This window comes from Halyomorpha halys, unplaced genomic scaffold (assembly GCF_000696795.3).
Source record: "Halyomorpha halys isolate HHAL.00 unplaced genomic scaffold, Hhal_1.1 Scaffold1653.1, whole genome shotgun sequence".
Taxonomy (NCBI): Eukaryota; Metazoa; Arthropoda; class Insecta; order Hemiptera; family Pentatomidae; genus Halyomorpha; species Halyomorpha halys.
The window spans coordinates 276,316-297,285 of NW_027109677.1; the positions used below are offsets into that span (position 1 = coordinate 276,316).

General features: G+C 28.4%; 1 protein-coding gene across 1 annotated transcript; it reads left to right on the forward strand.

Annotated features, from left to right (window-relative positions):
* The first annotated feature begins 3,819 nt into the window (after positions 1-3,819).
* On the forward strand, positions 3,820-9,052 carry LOC106690308 (GS homeobox 1-like). The gene is made up of 3 exons (XM_014435702.3): positions 3,820-4,042; positions 7,826-8,108; positions 8,944-9,052. The coding sequence occupies exons 1-3, from the start codon at positions 3,823-3,825 to the stop codon at positions 9,050-9,052; spliced, it is 612 nt and encodes a 203-aa protein (XP_014291188.1). The 5' UTR covers positions 3,820-3,822.
* Positions 9,053-20,970: the final 11,918 nt, after the last annotated feature.

The following is a 20,970-nucleotide window of genomic DNA, read 5'->3' on the forward strand; positions in this document are numbered from 1 at the left end:
AATGTTACCAGAGACCTAAAAATTTGTCTTGCATTCATCTTTGAAGAAACTTTTAAAATAATATTAATAGAATTATTTCACGGAAAAATAATCCATACCCACTAATTTAAATATTCAATATATGAAACCATATCGAGCTTCATAGCTCATCTTCAATTTTCCGTCTTCTTATATCACATATTTATAATATATTTATATTTATTATATTTTCTTAATTTCTTTTGTATTGTATCAACTTCTCATTCAACGTTTAATTTTTATAACGTTATCTTATTAACTTGGCTATTTTAAATATATCCTATTAATTTTTTTCTCTTGAAATAATATAATATAATTAATTAAAAAACTTATAGTACTTGAAAAATAATTAATAGAAATTAAATTTAGTTTGAAATTATTTTTTACATCATGAATATATAGCCGGCTGTGGACTCGATTTACTGACGAGGGTAAAGGATCGAGACACAGCTGCGCAATAAATACATTATATATTTACTACATCCACTTTGAACGCCAATAAGCATCTCCGAACATTAATCGTAATTATCTTATACGGATAAATCCTTTAAATAAATACCAGTTTTATTCTAAACTGAAATATTAAAAATTATTTTCTTCTATAATATATAATACAATAAGCTTATAATATCCATTTCTTATCTTCTCATCTTAAAAAAAAAATTCTTATTTATTTCAAATTACTACAATATATTAATTGTAATTTTAGTAATTACATTGAAGTACTTAAGATTACTTCGTAACATAAAAGGAAGTATATACTTTATGAGGCCTTTATGCTAGCAATGAAATTGAAAACGTTAAACTGGTATTAGAATTTAATAACATGTATATAAAAAAAATTGGTGAGAACACCTTAAGTAAGTAAATTAAATATTTATCTTTATTTTGTAACCTCATTTCAAATAACTTATTGATATGATAAATAATAATTTTACGTAGTGTAGCTTACCTTAGAATGTTCAAAATGGTGTCCTTTATCATGTAGAACGCGAAAGAAATTAAAATAAATTATCACTGATTAAAAAAAATGTAAATCACATTTTAATTATTAACAATTAAAATAAACTTAAACGCACCATATTGACTTAAAACGCACAAGATTGTACGATATAAACAAAAAGTTGTTTAACTTGAGGCAGAACCCGAAGTTTCATTTTATTCATTCAGCACCTGTAAAAAATGAAAAAATAATATATAGTAATGTAAAAAAGAAGTATTCCATATATATTATAATATATATGTTTTATAGAGAAGTATTTCATCCCACAACTAATTTTAAAAAATGAATTTCGTTATTAATATTTTTTTGTATCTGAATTACTAATAATACAAAACGGAATCCGAATACGGAAATTACAACAACCAGTTATTTTTCATAAAAATAAATTTACAATCAAGACTCGAAATAGGGTATGATTTATTTAAATACATTTAGTGTAGTATAAATGAGTTACGAAAAAAAAATGATTTATCTAATGTTTTTTCAATCTTGCATAGTTTTAGAAGAATCGTTTAGAAACATTGTCATGTTTACGCCAATTCATAATTTGTTTTACAGGAAACTAAGATTAATTAATCAAGAAAACAGTTTGGGCTCAAAGAGTCATATTTCAAAACTTGAAATATATTTAAATTATTTTGTTTAGTAACAACCACATTTAAACATAAGAATACAGTTAATATAATTGGTTCTGTTATTCTTTAAATAAATTTATATTTATAGCATATTATCCGAGAATAACTAATTTGATTTGAAATAAGTATAAAAGAAAAAAAAATGCCATTAATTTTTTTCTCTTTTCGCTTGGTCCATCGAATACAATTTTTTTTTTTTTTTATATCACTTCACTACCTAATAACAATATCGTTGATACATTATATTGATAAATTATCATTTAACTGAGGTCGAGAGGGTGGGTTAGTTACTAGGTGAGTTAGAGATAATGTTAAAGCGATTAATTAATTTCTTCATAAAATTTATCTTCGGGGCCACAACACGGTCTCTTGCCATTTTTTTTCTTAATTACACATGAAAATGACTTCTTCCTTTTCTTATCATATTATATATAAAATTCTTAAGAACCAGAACCATCCAATATTGTAAATCTTCTTACTCTGAATTCTCCCGTCCAAAACGAATTCGAGAAACCTTCCGATTTGCATAGAACTGTATTTTCTAATTTATATATAATTCTTTTGGTATTTCTTATTCATTTTCATTCAGTAATTCTTTAAATATTTTCTTATGACTTCAACTCCTAAATTATCAATTCTTCAGTAATTAATAAATCAATTTGGTACAAATTTATACACAACATAAGGTTCCTTGCCGAATATCACGACACTTTTAGTTTTCTAGTTTGTATAGTTAATTATTTATATAAGTAGTTACTCAATTATGCAAAAGAGGCAGGGTGTGACCCCATTACCTAAATCGTCCACTATAAATATGGTCACAAGTTTCACTAAATATTAACCACACAGTCGAATCTTGATAAAACAGAATTGATTTATGAAAAAAGTACATAGCTTTGTATAGCTCACTTACCATCTTCATGGAGTTAGACGTACATAATTACCTATGTTTCAAGTTTTAATTATAAATTTTATTATTTTTATTTTTTAGTAAATTAAGTTTTTCGCGTCGGAATAAAATCAAAGGCAGAAGATATAGTGAAAACGTGCCAAGTCTACATAAATGTTTTATCTGGTTATTTTTGTTACGCCGATGATTAACTATAAAATATAGCTCAATTTAAGTAAATATTTTTTAAACACTGGTAAATAAAGTAATAAACAAATTAATAATTATGATTAATATAGTATAATTTTTACACTAATTCCAAACTTTCCAACAAATTTGGGTGCAATTAGATGAAATTGTTGAATTTTAGGTAAAACGAGGAAAATACCTTTACGCATGCGTAAACGTAGATAATGGATAATATATATATTTAAAAAATGATAATTTACTCTTTGGGCTAATCCATATCTAACCTCAAAATTAAGGGATCGATCGATTATTTCGAAACACTAATTTCACGACAGACAGACATGAACGGAACCAATACCGGTGAAAAATTTTGTTTAAAAAGAAACAAACAAACTACGTTAAAACTGGAAAAATTCGATTTATACTACAAATAAGATCATGAATATATTCCAATGTTTCCTTTTCATTTATCTGTTTAGATTGCATACTAAAAATATATGTTTTGCTTTTCTATCTGAAATTTTTACTTTAAGCCTCGGTATTTAATAAAAATATTAATTACTTTCATTATAGGAACAATTTTCTAACAATATGATCGTTCCCCTAAAATTTAAGTTATTGGAACTATGAGGGAATCCAGCAATGATGTATACTTTCTTAACAGTTTGCTCGAATAATGAGGAATAAACTTAATTGTATTTAATATTCGACAAATTATAATCCTGCTCTGTGAATGACGGTTTTGTTTGTATTTTATACTAAAACTGCTTTTTTGATAATTAAGAGGAATTACTTTTCTCCCTAATTATACGTTATTCAAACATTAAAGCCACCAGAGGTTTTGAATCCCCCTCTGTTTATTATGTTATTTGTTTTTTTTAACAATCTGAGTAGAGCGGTCGTTAATTGGATAAAAGTACAACAGAACACTCTAATGATATCGCTTGGATGGACACCAAGTGGCGGGGTGCCCCAGGGTACACCCTCGAACCCCACCCTATGCTCTAGCCAGAGTGGGGTGGGGGTAGTAGGCTATAGGGGTTGTTCGGCTACCACGATCATCAGTTGTTGACTATCCGTCGTCCATCATGTCTAGATCCTTTTTCGTCGAATCCCTCATCGGCAAGCCCTCGCCACCTCCGATTACCTCCGGTGGCTACTTCTTTTCCTTGGTGCCTCCCTATTATCGCCCTTACTGGCCGACTTGCTGGGAACCTCCAGAGCAATGTCTACCAAGAAGACCGAGGCCTATGAAAGGCCTTCCAGCACCGGATCTCGAGCCTGCGGTGCCTCACCTCCTTAAGACAGGTATGTCAAAGTATTAGTTCTTGAGGTTTATATGTTGGAAGTTATAACATGCGGAGTAGTCAGAGGTTTATTAGGATAAATATCGTTTAAAAAGAGACAGCAATCGTTTAAAATAATGGTATTCTTAAATTCAAATTAGACACCTGGATCAATCATCACTCGTTTGATTCATAATTGTAGTATTGCATTCTAACTTTGTAATTGTAGTATTTTTCGGATTGATACATCAGATCTTGGTTCTTTAAGGAGTTCATTTATTGATTAATTCGTAGATGGAAAGTGTTTTCAATTCAGACTGCAAGGTATTTACTTAAAAAGCAAGGTACTTAAAGGTATTTGTGCGTTTGGGATATACGAGTCGGGATTTTAAGTCCTTTGGATGTAGGAGCCCAACTATGGGCTCTGCTAGACTTGTTCCACACGACATTGATTAAATTCATTAGTATGTCTTAGGAATTCTTAATTGATTTTATGTGATTGTTCTATCGATTGTGCCAGTGAACCTATGTGCTCTGTTATTCATTTTCAAACCTCATATTTCGGTTGATAAGGATTTTCTTGGTACATATTTATTTGTGATATACATCGACAAGTTAGATTATAGTAAGAATTACACATATCAACGGTAAACTTTTCACATACAAGTAAAAATTAATAAAAGGTTTGACTTGACCTGTCACTTTTTATTTATTATTCTATAAGTGTATTATATCACTTTTTTTTATATGAAACATCATTTTTACTTTATTAAATTATTCATGATGAAACATAGGCGATGTTATAAAAGTTTACATCTTATGCAATATGATACATTATATCACCAGTTAAATCTAAAGTGGCATATCTACAAATTTTGCAATATCTTGTTTAGCTGCTAAGGTTAAATTCTATATAACACGGTCTTGTGTTGTTTTTTTTGTGTGTTTTTTGGTGCTTAGAAATTACGCACTAAAAAAAAAAATAATAGAAACTTAATAATGCTTAGGAAAGGAAATATTTTTCTTCGGAGTTTAAAACATGAGAAGGATTAATTAATAGCGGGATTATAGTCAAATCAATGACTACTGAAATACATTTAAAATTGGAATAAATATTGTATTGTACTACAAGTACTAAGAAGATATTGGTGGATGATTTTTTTATAAACTCAGGAACAATCTGCCTAATATTTACCTATTAAAATTATTAATTTCTTCCTATTCAAAAACAAAATAAAAATCGAAAATTGACAATATATGTAAAGCTTTTCTTCAGATTAAAAATTAGATGTAACATCCCCATGAACAAATGGCTTAGTTTAAAAGAGGTGCTAGGAAAAAGAATACTTCCAAAAGTTCTAAACTTAGTTCTAAACGTTTTAAAATGTGAAGAAAAAATACAATGTAATATTTAAATTTATTGAACCAGCAATGACGTTAAATATAAACTTATAGTAACATTAAATTCATATTATTAATATAACACAACATACAAACAACTGCAGTTTATACAATTTCCCCACTGAATCCAGGGGCCGTACAGTTCTACAATCATTTAGATTATCATAAATATATTTTTTTTTAATAATCGTATGTTAACTCCGGCCTAGTGCCTCTAATTCAGCATTCTCTCGGGACTTCGAATATTGTTAATAAAAGTTTCTACCATTAATTTGTTCACCTTTAAGACTACATGTCCCATGTGACAAACAAAAAAAAAAAAGTTTAAATACTTTTTTGATTTCACTAAATTTATCTATTTGAATATATTCATATTTTTTTATAAATGTTTATATTCATTTATTAACACTATCTTTACTCTTCGTTTTATGTAACTACAAAATCTAGCTAACAATAAAAAATCATGGATTTTTTTTATATTTTTTATTTTTATATTTAATAATTCTTTAAGAAGAGATTATTTCTTTAATAATAGAATATTATACAAAAATATTAAAAATAAAATGAAATATGTCATTGTTACACTTTTAATGATTGGGGGGAGGGAGGGGGCGTTATGGAGGCTGCTACGGCTTATAAGCAAAAAACAGTGCACTTTTGTATTATTTATAGAGATAAAACTAATGACACAATTTAAAATTAAAATAAAATAAAATGAATGTAATCACTAATGAAGAGAATAATAATGATAAAAATTTAAAACTAATAAATTTATAAGAGGTATGGACGGAACTTTACTTAAATAAGATTATACTATAACTAAACGGGTAGGCATATCTAAATAAAGAATCTAAATAAATATACACAGCTAGGCATATTCGAAATATAATAATTCGAGATTACTAAGTGGAGAAAAGTAAAATTACAGACAGTTATTTGGTGAGTAAAATTACATTTCATTTCATAGAATAATAATCTATTACATTTCAAATCGACTATAGAATTGCTCCAATTAAATACTTAATTGATTAAAAATATTTTTAAAAAAAATAACATTAAATTGTGAATGTCTGACCATTATTTCAGTTACAAAGTTTTGTAAGAATATAATCTCATATTGAGTGACGTAAAAATCAGAGAGAGTAGACAAAATCATATTTATTTTAAACCTCATTTTTGTTCATATTTAATGAATTTTAAAATGTTATTAAACTGTTATTATTTTAATTATATAATTCGAACATTTAATTGAAATAAACTGTCGTTTTACTACCATATCTTCGTATCCTAAATTAAAGAAGTTGTTAATCTATTTCAAAACAAAACTTATAATACCTAGGGAAGCGAACTACATAAAGAAGGGAGAAGTCAAGGCTATGAGCTTCAGTTCAAAGGGCAGGTAAAGAGCGAAGGTGTCTCATTCATGAGAAGACTTCATTGATGTTCGTGGGAGTTGTAGCTTATACCTGAACCCAAAGAACCCCTCTAGCTATATCTAATTTGTTTTGTCCCATTCACACTTTCCAAAGGAACCATCCCTATTAGGTCGAAGAATACACAGCTAGTCGTTTTCAAGTCGAGTGCCTCTATTATTTGAAAATCAGTTTTATTTCTATTGACCTGCACAGCTGAGGTATTGCTTCCATCTGCAAAAATAGTCTAGAAGTTTAAATTGTGTACATTTATATGTTATGGAATCATTTAGAAGTTTTAGAAGTCATTGTTTTACAAACAACTAAATTAAAAAAAAATTTAATATTCTGAACAGACTATAAGAGATGATTTATTTACACAAATAACATATTTTAAATTCTTCTTCCTAATAATTTCTGGGAAAATAAAAAACCGAAATACTCTAATTATTATTTATTTATTAATTAGATGACGTTTCGGACTCATTTTCAAATATTCAAAAATTCATCGATTTGTTCTTAAACTGAATTTCATGGAATTGTATATTCTTGTAATATTATTAATATATCCCGTAAGTATTTAGTGTTGTTTTGCTGTTGCAGTGAAATTAGAAAAAGCGAATGAACAACATAAAATACTGCCGAGATATATTTTTAATATGACAAGAATATACAATTCGATGAAATTTGATTTTAAAAACTGATGAGTATTCTTACACGAGGAATTAGATATGAAAGTGGACAGAACTGGGTCCGAAACGTCGTCTGATTAATTAATAAAGGATAATTAGAGTTTTAAGGGATTTTAATTTAAGACTTACCATTAGTTCAAAATTAGCTTTTTACTCAGGATTGTATCATAATAATTACCAATTTAAAATGACAACATTTTTTAACCCTGTTATATTAAAAATAAATACTGAAATTGGTTTATTAATGTATAGGTTATTATAAAATTAAAAAAAAAAATAAATATATCTCTTTGATTATAGAAACGGAATGTTCTCCCCCTCGGAAACGCAGTCTGAGTGAGGAAGGCAGCGAGGAGAATAGCTCGAAGAGAATCAGGACAGCCTTCACTAGCACTCAGTTGCTGGAGCTGGAACGGGAATTTTCCGCCAACATGTATCTCTCAAGGCTGAGGAGGATAGAGATCGCGACCTGTCTAAGGCTGTCCGAGAAGCAAGTCAAGATTTGGTTTCAGAACAGGAGAGTCAAAGCAAAGAAGGAAGAATCTGCGGGAGGTCCTGAAGCAAATAGGTGCAATTGTCTAAGGTGAGTGGGGTTTTAATTCAGCCACCTAAATTACCAACCTACACCCTCGTACATGCGAGAATTTGGTATATTTTGGCCAAATTTGTCGCAGCAACTATACAATTTATCTATTACTAATATAGTGGAATTGGATCCCTCCATTAAATGAAAGTGATTAGACACTAGTTTAGGGACCTGTCCATACAACTCAAGTGATTTAGATTTGCCTGATATATAAAATACTATAAAGTATTTATTTCTCATTGAATTTATTTGTCTAAAAATCTTTTCATCTGCATTAAAATTGAATATTGAGGATAGTTAAATAGTATCTACGATGGGAAATAAACTAATTTATTTAAGTTAAATATTTATCACACGTATAATGTTAAGTATACATATACTATATATAAAAAAATATGATTAACATACGTACATGTCACCACTATTGACAAATAATTGCTACAAAACAAAACTTCCAACGGATATAAATATTTTGTCTCTAACTAATATACAATAATGTGGATAACGACATTGGAATATCTTATACGACTTTAAGTGTTTATTTTGATTATAAACTATGAAACTCACTAAAATCACAATAAAAATAAACTAATTTTTTTTTAAATAAATAAATAAAGAACCGAAATACTCGAACATAGAATTGAAATTAGATATGTTTACTTCTAACTTTGTGTTTGATACAGTTTTAAAGGCTTATGTCAAATTTTTGTTCAATCAAGTGAAATTGTATTAAAGTGAAATTAACCGTTATATTGAGTGGAAATAGATGTTTTTAGCAATATTATCGATATTATAAAGAAATTTATTGATTGTATTTTTTCTTTTTTTTCAGATCTTGCACACAAAGGAAAAAAGAGGATCGATGCCACGAATCCAAACAGGAACTCCAAAATCCAGAACACGAAAATTTTATGTCTATCCATTCTATCATAAAACAATAATTTATATCATAGAGCTTATTATAAAAAAAAGTGATAAAAATATTTGATCCACGCATGAAAAATAATTAGTAATAATAAAGTGCCTCCATTATCGTAACATAATCATTAATAAGAAAAATATTTTAATATTGAAAGTCAGTAAAATGTTCACTGCCAGAAAAGTATTTATTTAAAAGTTTGGCTCCTAGGCTGATTATTAACATATTACAATTCACAGATATCTATAAATAGTTGTATATTTTTGTAAAAAAAGTCTATTGTAAATAATTAAGATATGAATGTTGTATTTTGAGTTTTTTTTTTAATGACTTATTGAATTGTCTATTTAGCACGTAAGATTTTTTCTGTGATTTATATTTTTAGTATGTACTATTAGTACTATATACTGTATGTAGGTCATTTATTACTTCAAATAAGTGCCCTGGATTAAATGTTTAACAGGTACGGTGTGTCTTGCGTAAGAAACCGTTCCTTCTGTGAATACTGGCGTTGCCTAAAGAAACTTTTAACATATCTTCTGAAGGAGGAGAATATCTGTAGTATTTTTGTACATAGCGATATTTTTGTAATAAAGTGTATATTTTGTAAAATGTTATATATAATATATATTTATGAATTTATGAATGTTTATCATTAATAATACCCAATTTGTGTTTTCGTCCAAAATATTCCTATACACCAAATTGTGAATTAAATGAAAAAAAAATAGAACCCTGGAACTTACTGAATTTACCTGACATGATTATTATATCAATTAGATAAGCTTTTAAATTTTATAATGTGTGGGTTTAGTTTTACTATATTATAGTTATGGATTATTTTTAATTAATGAAAGTAAATGAGTGAAAACATGCTAATCAAAGCAATATATCTAAGAAATAATACTTATAATGGACATGTAATTGAAGGATGAAGAAAACAAAAAAAAAATTAACAAATAATATTAATATTCCCATAATTAATAAAATTGATAATTGGCTTAATGACTAATAAAATAATATAAATAGTCGTGATAAAAGTAAATAAATGCAGAGTTGATAGCAGAATATCTTGCATTAGTGTGGACATCATTCTTGGAGATGAAGTTATTATTTTCTACGATGTAATCCACTGCGTCTTTAACTACTGGTAACTGGGAATAAAATGTCATTTATCTATTGATTCCAAAATAAGTTCACGATATAATTGATAATTTCTAGTATACCACGGGGCATCTATTGCGATTCTTAGGACTTGAAATCAAATTAAAAAAAAAAATGGACCTTTGGTTTTTACATCTTTGCTTATGTTTTAATCTTAATATAAACACAAATATTTTTTGAAAATTTTTGTTAAGAAGGCTACGGTAACTATCCAAAATTTGTTTTTAAATTAAATTATTAATAAACAATATTTCTAAAGGACATGTCGAATTATTGTATTTTGTATATAATTAAATCCTTACGAGTATTATCGGAAAAGGCACTAATATAAATTTACTGAAACTATTAATCATTAAAAAAAAATGCCAAAGAAATAAATTCTATTTTTGTTTCTCATGAAATATTTTTAAAGTACAATAACTGCTTAAAATTCAACTTTAAAATGGTGAAAGAGTATAGAGCTTCTTCAAATATTTTTGAATTTCAAAGAAACCTATACATTCTTTAACAGAGGGGGCTAGTGTTAAATTGGTATAATGATGATCAATTATTGTTTTGTAATTTTATTAAAAGTATTTGTATAAGCTTCTATGCCCGAATTTTTTGTGGAGGACCGATTGAATGTTAATATGATGTTTGACTAAAAATGATGGTGAAGTTAAATTGTCTAAATTTTATTTTTACTTAATTTCCACCTTATGAAAATGACATCCGCCGTTGTACAGGCCAATGAATATAATTTTTGTTTTGTTTTTTTTCTCACCTCCTAAAACAAATAATAATATATACAAAAGAAAAAATATATGTACATATACCGTACATATATAATTTTTGATAAATTATTTAAAAACAAATAAAGAACTGACGAACTATGGAAGTTGTGGCTTGTTCACTTTCTATCAACAATTTATCCCTTCTACATGGCATTTTTTCAATTAACTTAGAACAATTGATACTGTCACTAGCCTATTCCATTTTTTAAAATTAGATCAATGATTTTTTATCAATAATAATATAAAACACTTTTGTGATATATGAGCTTTGTCTAACAACTCAATAGTTTACAAGAAAATGAACCTTGTAGGTGGTGGCGTCTACCGGTGGGAATGAAAACCTCTTCCACCTGCTTGGGAAAACCCGGGAAATTCAAATATGTTTAATTAAGTAATAGAGTAATTTATGTTAAGCTGGTTTCATACTACCTAAACAAACCTTTTTATATTTGTGATTTATGATTTAATATAATGCAAATAATATATAAATGCAACATAGGTTTATGTCCCTTTTTATCGCACACCATTTTCCTGTAAATCAATGTATTCTAGGGGGTATCTTAAACAAAAAATACTTAATAGTATTTAATTACTACAGCACATCTAACTAAATTGTTAATAAATATTATTTATATACTGGTTGGGATATCGTTGACCGTGGATGTAATGAGAGAAGTAGGTTAGGTACTGTCAGAATACTGATGAGTAGATAATTGGAAATAAAGTTTGAATGTGTATCCAGGTTTCTGGATGTGTATTTTTATTCCATGTCTATTTTTCATTCATGGGACCTATCTTGTTTTTCTTGTCTAAAGTGAATGAAAAAGACAGCCAAAAAGTTGAAACAGTTTAAAAATAAGTTTATGAGTTATCTAAATATTTTTCAAAAAAAAAAACATTAAAAGTAATTTACAGTAAATTTAGCTTTTAAAATAAAAACTAAATATAATATTTTATATTTTACTTTGAGTAAACCATATTTAAAATATATAGTAAGAAAAAATATTTTGATTGTGAAAAAATTCTAATTTATGATTTTCAATGAAATTACTATTTGGTTAATTATATATTATATATTTAGGGTTGGCATACGAATGGGAATTCAAAGGAAAATTCGCCTCAACTAAAATGCCACTTTATATCATAGATTTTAAACCTTTTTTTACCATTTTCTCAAATATCTCTATAAAAGTTTTGATGAGATTTGTAATAACAATGTTTCTATACATAACGACTTTGCGGGTTGGGGCGTAGGTCCTAGAGCTCTCGTTTAGGAACATTGTTCAAATCCCACCTGGGCCGTTTATATTTATTTTTCAGCGCTCCAGAAAAATGAATCTTGACACTCTCTCCTTGGTTAGTACGCGGCGGCAATTGTGGTAGCCGCCAGGGGTTGAAAAAAGGATCAGGATACACACTTGCCGGACTAGTTCCCCCCACCTAATACCAATACCAATATATCAATGTGCAATAAGAAGATTTTTAATACCAGCCCAGGTTATGTGTACATTGAAATAGTGTGAGAGAACAAAAAACAAATTTTCTAACAGCGTCATCTATGTACTTTAATTTTCTTAAGTAATTAAACAACTCTTATAGTTATTAGTAATAAGATATGGATAAATATAAACACTGAAAGAATTTAATAAGTAGCTAAAGCCGTAAAAGATGAATTATTATTCTAGGTTGAAAAAAAGAATCCGAAAATAACATAAAAAATGGCAGAATTCATAAAAAAATGTTCACTTGTTTCCATGGCTGCTCTAACAATAATTAGATTTATTTTTCACTTACGTATGTTTAAAATATACACTATCTATATTTCTAAGGGTACGTATTGCGATCGCATAAACTTCTTGGGCTACTGAAATCAATTAATTTAAATAAATTAATTAATAACCCAAATATACTAAATGAGTCGTAATATAATTCTGTCATCTACGCCTCGGTCTACCCATCGGACGTTTACTCGTCAGTTCAATGATGACTAAAATTTAAGGGATCCCTTTGTTACTAAGTCCCACGACTTAAGCTAAATTATATTTACCTAGTGCAGTACCCTGATTTCAGCGTTGTGTAGTCTTCTAAATTCTCTCATTAATTCATCCTTTTTCAGTCCGAATATTTTATGTTTTATTTTATTACTTTATTTTCAAAAACCTTAAGGTGCTGTTCTTCCCTCAGTGTTATTGACCACGTATCCATACTGAACAGTAGGAAGGATGATATTTTTGTAAAGTCTATGTTTTTGAATAGAAGGCGTGAGCAAAGCAATTTCGTGATTGAAAAATAACTAGGATTTCCTGCCTTTAATCTCGCTTTTATTTCTTCATTAATTTCGTTTTTTCTAGTTACTGTAGAAATACTTAAACCCATATATGTGTTCAAATGTATTTCATCCTATATCTATATCACCGAAATTGCTCCCATCTCTACTTTTAACTATATATTTTGTTTTACCCGCGTTTGTTTCGAGACCTAGTTTCTTATTAGAGGATATCAACGCAGTATTTAGTTTTATAGTTTCCTTATCCTCATCCAATTAATTATACCACATCGTCAGCATGCTCAAGCACTGGTATTTTGTCACCTATAGTTAAACAATTTCGGAATACATGAAACTTTTTAATAACATATTCTAGTATTAGATTTAATATTATATATATTAAATATATAATATTTAATAGGTGATAAAGAATCACCGTCTTCTAATCCCGCCCGAACCTCAACGAGTATCAATATTATATAATACTATTCAATACTCATGAAATCTTTATTAAACTAATAAATATTATTTTTATATTTATTCTTCACAAGTAACTTTACTTTTAGTTTAACTTAGTAAACTATTCTGTCTTTCTTCTATCGGAAAAATCTCTGGACATAATCTCAATTTAATCCCTCATACCCCCTCTAACGATTCTGGTTAAAGGACTTGGTTGAAAGCATTTTCTTCATTATGCCCTGTCCTCCGGTTCAGTGGAGAAGAAGGGACCAGTACTCTCTACTCAACTGATACAATTTTAGACAGGATAATCTATCTGCTGGCTCAAGTGTCTCCAGAACATCATTTTTCAGACGAAAAATGGCGGTAATTTGATGAGCTGGCTTACGCGAATAACTTTCTGGGAACCATTTTATTTTTCAAGCTTTTGTGATAGTATTGACCTGGTGCTGGCTAGATTCAGTTAAGGGCAGTGATCATTTTTCACAGATTGGGAGGTAATTGAAGTCATGTTTATAAGCCCTCGCAGACTCGATAAATCATACCTTGTGCCGCTACAGTCAGGAGCTTTATTTTCCTTTAAAACTCTTTTAAAGTCAGTTAGTGCTGATAGTTATAAGAGGTTAAGTATAGACAGTTTGTGAAAATTAAATTATTACGTCATCTTGGGAACTAATCAGCCAAGTTTCACCACCAAGAAGAGAGAAACCAAATGATATATAAATATTATATGTAATAATAAAAAACTTTTTTTATGATAAAATAAAAATTACATTTATATAATATTCAATTATTATATTATTTTTTTACCTAATTCCTAAATTATTATTAAATCCTCTAATAAGGCAAAACCTTCCTAAGGACAGTTTTAATCACTCTCTCATTTAAATTTTTTTTTTAAATAATTTAGAATTCTAACAATTTTTTTTTTTAAATCGATTCATATTACTTATATATACTTAAGATGTTTCAGGGTTAAGCATGCAAAATGAGAATATCATTTAAGGATATCAAAATAATAAAAAATCCCTATGAAGGAATGTCTGTTAAAACTTTATTTAAGAGATATTCACGTCTAAAGATTTTATTTGTTATGAATTAATTTGGTATAATAAATAAATAAATATAAGATGTTGATCAAAGTGAGTATCTAGTGCATAAATGCTCTGCATCTTTCTTCCACAACAGCAGTGGCCTAATGACACTGGTTATGTGTTACTGCAACTATTTAGATCTGAAACCACTGGATTTCTTTTATTTTGAGGGACATTATAGATAAAGTCCATTCATATTTTCGGTTAGATCACTTAACCCTGAAACTGAAACACTGTATAGTACAAGGAATACCACCATTATTAATTTCAACTTCATAGACATCATTTTTTTAAATATAGTGAGTCAGTGGTATTTGCTCCTATATATGATTAAGATGAAGATAAAATGGTTTACATCCTTGCTAGATAGCGTTTGTTTTCTTTTTTAGACCATCATATTATCTTAGTTTAATCATATTACTCTAGTTAGTGGATATAATGAATAGCTTAGGAGTTATTTGAAAAAATATTGATTTATTTTTTTTTGGGAGGAGGGAGATAAGAAAATTTTTTTTCAAACCACCTAGAATCTGTTTTTTTTTAAACTCAACATTGTTGCATATCTTCAGCATGGGGTAACAACCATTATTTATTTCAACTTTATTAGCATTGTCGTTTTTGAGATACAGTGATATTTAACAAAGTGTGTGGTTACTGACACGTATAGTCCAGTTTTATTATAAAGATATTTTCTCTTTTACTCTCTTACCTTCTGCATTCTAAAGTTTGGTTAATTTACTTGTCTATTTATAATATTTATAAATATTTTAGAGGTGCAGTGGTTTATAATATGCTCAGCTATTTTCATATGTAAGACTCTCCCAATGATTAATACTTGTGTTGCCACACTCAAGGAGGTGGTATAGGAGTGATATAGTTAAACAAATTATTCACTTCATAACTTATTTAATCATGAAACTTCAATGTAAGTTAATAAATTGAATAGACTATTTAACATACAGTTCAAGGTATACTTATATACAAGCATACTAATAATTAAATTACGCCTTATAATTAATATTTGAAATTACACCCTGAAAATATTTTATCGAAATTTCTCAGCTGCATAGGGAATTTTAAAATTTTTATAAATTTGCTAATCCCTTTAGGGGTAGAAACATTAGAGCTATTCATGATCGAAAAACGATGGTTCAACTTAAACCATTATTTTAATTTCTAAATTCAGATTCACTATCTAAGAAATGCATTTTTTTTTTCAAATATTTATATCTCGAAAACCTGCGTGTTTGTCTGCGAATAAAATAGTATGGGAGACAATTTTTAATATTATACCTAAAAATATTTAAACTTCGGATAATATCGGAAGTCTTTGTCCTCCTTACTCTTTTATTCCTTCTGCTTATACTTATATTCCTTGTACTCGGAAAAAAGCACAAGGAATAATGCATGGGAAGTTACATTAGTATCCACGAAGACCTCAAAAAGTTCTGATCAAAAGCATTACAATATCAGACTACCTGGACTTGAGAAGGCTTCCTAAGAATTCTTCCATTATTCTTCCCTTACAAAGGGACTGCTTCAATCCCTTTGAAGTTATCTCAGCGCAGTTTTCCTCCTAAGAGAAGGGTTATATATCGGGTAAGGACATCGGCACTGGTCGAGTGAAGCCTGCGATTGACAATGGCAGGGATTTCTGCCAGGCTGGGCCTCGCCTGATAGCAGTCTGAGATAGTTGTTTTGTGGGTCCACTCGATGAGTCTCCCTACAGTCTATGATTGAAGTTATGTCGGCTGGAAAATGTTCGAGTGTCTCTGGCATTTTTATTTCTAAAGGGCTTCTGTAGATATGTGAAGAAGGTACACATGTACCTATCCATTCTTTGATTCTGAGGATAAAAAAAAAAGTGTCTGATTCCAAGCGGTATCAAGATAAAAACTACTTAAAAGGCTTCACTTTATTTCGTCATATTTTTTTTTTATATTTCCTGTAATGATACGTATATAAATAAGCCAAAAATTAAATAAATTACCACTCATTTTAATTTTCTTTATTGTTCTTTACTTTTATGAAATTTATTAAATTAAAAACAAGTAATGGGAATTATTTAACAAGTACGACCTGATAAGTCACTGGTAAAAAAGTTTAACATATCATATTCAACTAGTATTTATACAAGTTAATATGAGTACAGACAATTGTACCGAACTCAGCAGAAAGGAACCAAACCCCATACAATCATAGTTGAATTTAGCACATAATACAATACATCTCTTCTATTTAAAATAAAATGTAAAATATTAGAGCCATTTGAAGAGAGCAATTTGGATAAATAAAACCATTCGATGATGATGATACATCTATACTTAAATAAAACGATCATATTTTTTATAATATAAACGTAATATAATTATTTTACAAATAAATTATTCAAAATAATGAAGCAACAATGTGAGACAAAAGTTTTCACGCGCACATTAATAATAATGGCTTAGCAAACGTTGATACAAAAGCCACCAATCGTTTTATAGATGCATCAGTCCAATGACGCCCCTCCAAACACAAATCTATTAAATATGAAAATAAATTGACCACTTTATTTTTATAAGATCAAATTTATGACAAAACTTTCATTAATACTTAATGGGGTCATCTTTGGCTCTTATCAAAAATTGAAGGTGCTGTGGCATTAAATCTAATTTTTTTTTTTTTTGCATTAACAAAGACATCTTTTTTCATTCCTTGATAAAAAAAAACTTTATGAGTTAGTGAGTAAGTAACGATGCTTTTCTTGTTTTTCAGTATGTTGTAGATGATCCTCATGTGTAAATAATTGTGGAAAAAGTTGTCTTTAAAATTTAACACATAAAAAAGAAAAATGATTTCTTAACTGAAAATCAAATTGATCTTTAAAAAGTTAATCCACGTTGAATACAACTTAAGAAATATTTCTCAAAGATAAGAGAAAGTATTCATGACGGGCTTCAAGCAAAATGAAAACTCTACTTTACACAGATACCCATAACTAGGCATTTTACTGCAGTTAAATACTTTTTACGAGTCCGCTCTATAAAGTGCTTTTAAAATGAGTTCTCTAGAGCAATATCCTTTTTAAATTAACAATACGTTTTACGGTGCAAACTTCAGTCATCAAAATGAGGGTTTAATTAAATGCACTACCACGAATTGTAAATCAGCCTCAGTATAGCACTTTAACTGCTCAGAACATTAAAGAAGTTGGTGTTAATGGATGAGTTCAGTCTTTGGTTGAAAATCCCGTCGTTAAATCTCTGAGACCAGTTGAAAACGCAAGATATTGCGAAAGGGAATAAAGTAGATCATTTGCCCGTAGCTTTCCATTGCAGCAGTTAGGAAAGATGGTAAGATGAGGTTCTGAAAAATGGTTGCCACATAAATTGAACGATCCGTGACGGTCGTGTGACAACTTATTATGAGGTGTAGAACTTGACATAGTAAGTTATCTATAACATAAAACAACCAATAAAAAAACTAATGAGCTTAGTTATGTAATAATTAAAATCTATTATTATCACGAACTTCAAATGATCCACTTTTTCCTTTTTTGTGCCTGTTTTGTTATCGATAATCCATAAAGGCAGACTGTGCAGCAGACTAAACTCACTTCTTTTTAGAGTAACTTGTTATATTGTACTATTACAAATATCAAATTAATAAGAAATTTAATGATAAATGGTGAAATTAATGATAAAAATAAAAGGATGCAGGGGAATGTTAGGAAGGAACATTACGAATATTAATTAAATTAGTTAAAATAAAATAAAAAATGGCTCAAGCAGATAAACTGCAAATGAATCAGATATTTATAATCTATCTAAACAAAATAAGGAATGGTTTAATTTGGTTATAGATTCCTGTTTCATACACCTACCTTACCTAACCCTACCTGTTTTTATAAAAGATGATTTTTCATTACTTTATGATTTCGTTGTCATTCTTACGTTCAATACACAGGTATGAAAACAAATGTCTAATCCTAACCGACAATTTTTAAGAAGTTACTCCGACGTGTTGGGCACACAACTAGCACCATACCAAAAGCGGGCTGGAACGTGACCCACAGTCTAAGAAAACAGGAGAACGTGACGAAAATAGTGAATTCACTTTATTATTATATTGTTCCACTTATATTATAAGAAGAAAAGAAAATTATTCATGACTGAATAAAATATTCTCTTTACGAATATTCAGTCACTTTAAATAAAAAATGTTTTCGATAGCCAAAGCAAAATGGTCGCATTTGCAATTAATGTATATAAATAAGAAAACATAAATAAATTTACTAAAGAAATTAAAAAAGATATTCCTAAGTTCAGTGTCATGTTTCAACTACAAGAGCTTCAGTTACATAATTCCTTTTAATAATTTACTTATATATTTTTTTTATATATATAGTCCTCAGTTTAATATGATTATAGCCCTAATAAAAATAAACAATAAATAAATAAACTATTTACAGTTAACTATTAACTAGTTACTATTAACTATAAACACAAAACTTTGTTAGGAATTTATTAAAGACAACTTAATATAAAAAGGACTTTTTGTCAAAATGATATAAAAATTAGTTGGACTCAATAAACAGGTTTGGAATTTAAAAACAGAAATAAATAATGAATTTATAAAAAGTACAGAAAGTCACAGTTTTACACGTGGAATCTTCCAAACTAATTTATGTATTTCCTTTAATATTATGCAATGTATCATCGGGATAATAGTGAAATAAATTCAAATTTTTTCAGATTAATACATCTTTAAAAAATTTAATTTTCATCACATAGTGTTTTTTTTTCATAGGATGTCCAAGTCATGATATACTATCGTATAGAAAAATAACTTTTAATTATACAATTAATTGTACATACAATTTATGTAACAACAAAATAATCCTCAATCAAAACGACATGCGAGATTTTATTCTTTTACGATAAACGATTTAATACCTTTTCGGATAATATACACAATTTAGACAGATTGATATATCCTTGCAAATATAGAAATATGTATTTTGTTAATCTACATTGTAATATATAGAATGGTCTCTATGTTTTGCTGGTCACAATTCTAAGTTTAATATTTCGTAAGTCCAGAATCCAATCCTTACAGTCCAAAATCCTTCGTAAAATCCTTAAAGCTCCTTACTTTGTCACAAATCAAGTCATCCATCTGGACCTCAATATTCCATATCACCTGGCTTCTCCTTCATTACCTAATAATCCTCCTAGGCGTCTGAAAAGAAGATGGCCTCGAGATCTTCTCCTCTAGAAATGTTTTTGGAGTTATATCAATGGGTAGATTCTCCACATGTTTTTATCATGTCACTATGTCACCTACAGCAAATTTACTTGTTGTATATATGTGTATACAGTTGTAAATATCAATAAATAAATTATTAAAAAAAAAAAAAAAAAATATTTCGTAAGATAATTTTCTTTATATTTTTTATACTATACTTTATACTCTTTATACTTTATGCGGTAGACTACAAGAGATAAATTGGTTAGTTATTACTGGGTTTGTCCATCTTATATGATAAAGGTTGACGTGAAATTTTGTGTAGTCTTGGTTACTGATTCTTAGTAAGCTGACAATTCTATTTTTTTCAAGTTTACTCTGTACAGCAAATAGCATTCTGGACTAGAAATATTAATTTTACATTAATATTAATCAGTAGGATTGAGGTCTGTTTGAGTTTAAAGCACTAATAATATTCAGAGATATTTAAAGGTTTTTAATTTTTTCTAATTTTTGATAAATATTTCCGAAGATAAGTATGTACATATATATAACAAATAAGCGCCAACTATATCATATTTTCTTTAGTAGTTTCGTCCTTCAGTTGAAATTGAATTTAAAATATGAAAAAAAAAACATCACAAGATACTCAATGTTTGTTGTTTGTTTGTTAGTTTTGAAAGGGCGTTTAACAGCCTGGTCATCAACGCCCGTTGGTTGTTGGCTTTGGTAAGGCCTAGTTGTTTTAGTCATAGCTTTGGTATGGTGTACTGATCCGCACTAATTGTAATTAAATTTGTGGCAATTATAATTTGTTTAATAATCATTACGATATTGGAAAGTGAAAAGCAGATAACTCACTGTTCTAATATTAAAAATAAGGCAGGTTAAATCGATAATTATAATAATTAAAGGCTGGTTATTAAGTTAGTCTGATGGATGAATTTAATGA

What these genes read in the sequence shown, in the direction of transcription:
- LOC106690308 (XM_014435702.3), top strand. Translation starts at nt 3,823, where the DNA reads ATGTCTAGATCCTTTTTCGTCGAATCCCTCATCGGCAAGCCCTCGCCA. An exon ending in GCCTCACCTCCTTAAGACAG is followed by an intron (nt 4,043 to 7,825) that starts GTATGTCAAAGT and finishes CTTTGATTATAG; the next exon opens with AAACGGAATGTTCTCCCCCT. An exon ending in AATAGGTGCAATTGTCTAAG is followed by an intron (nt 8,109 to 8,943) that starts GTGAGTGGGGTT and finishes CTTTTTTTTCAG; the next exon opens with ATCTTGCACACAAAGGAAAA.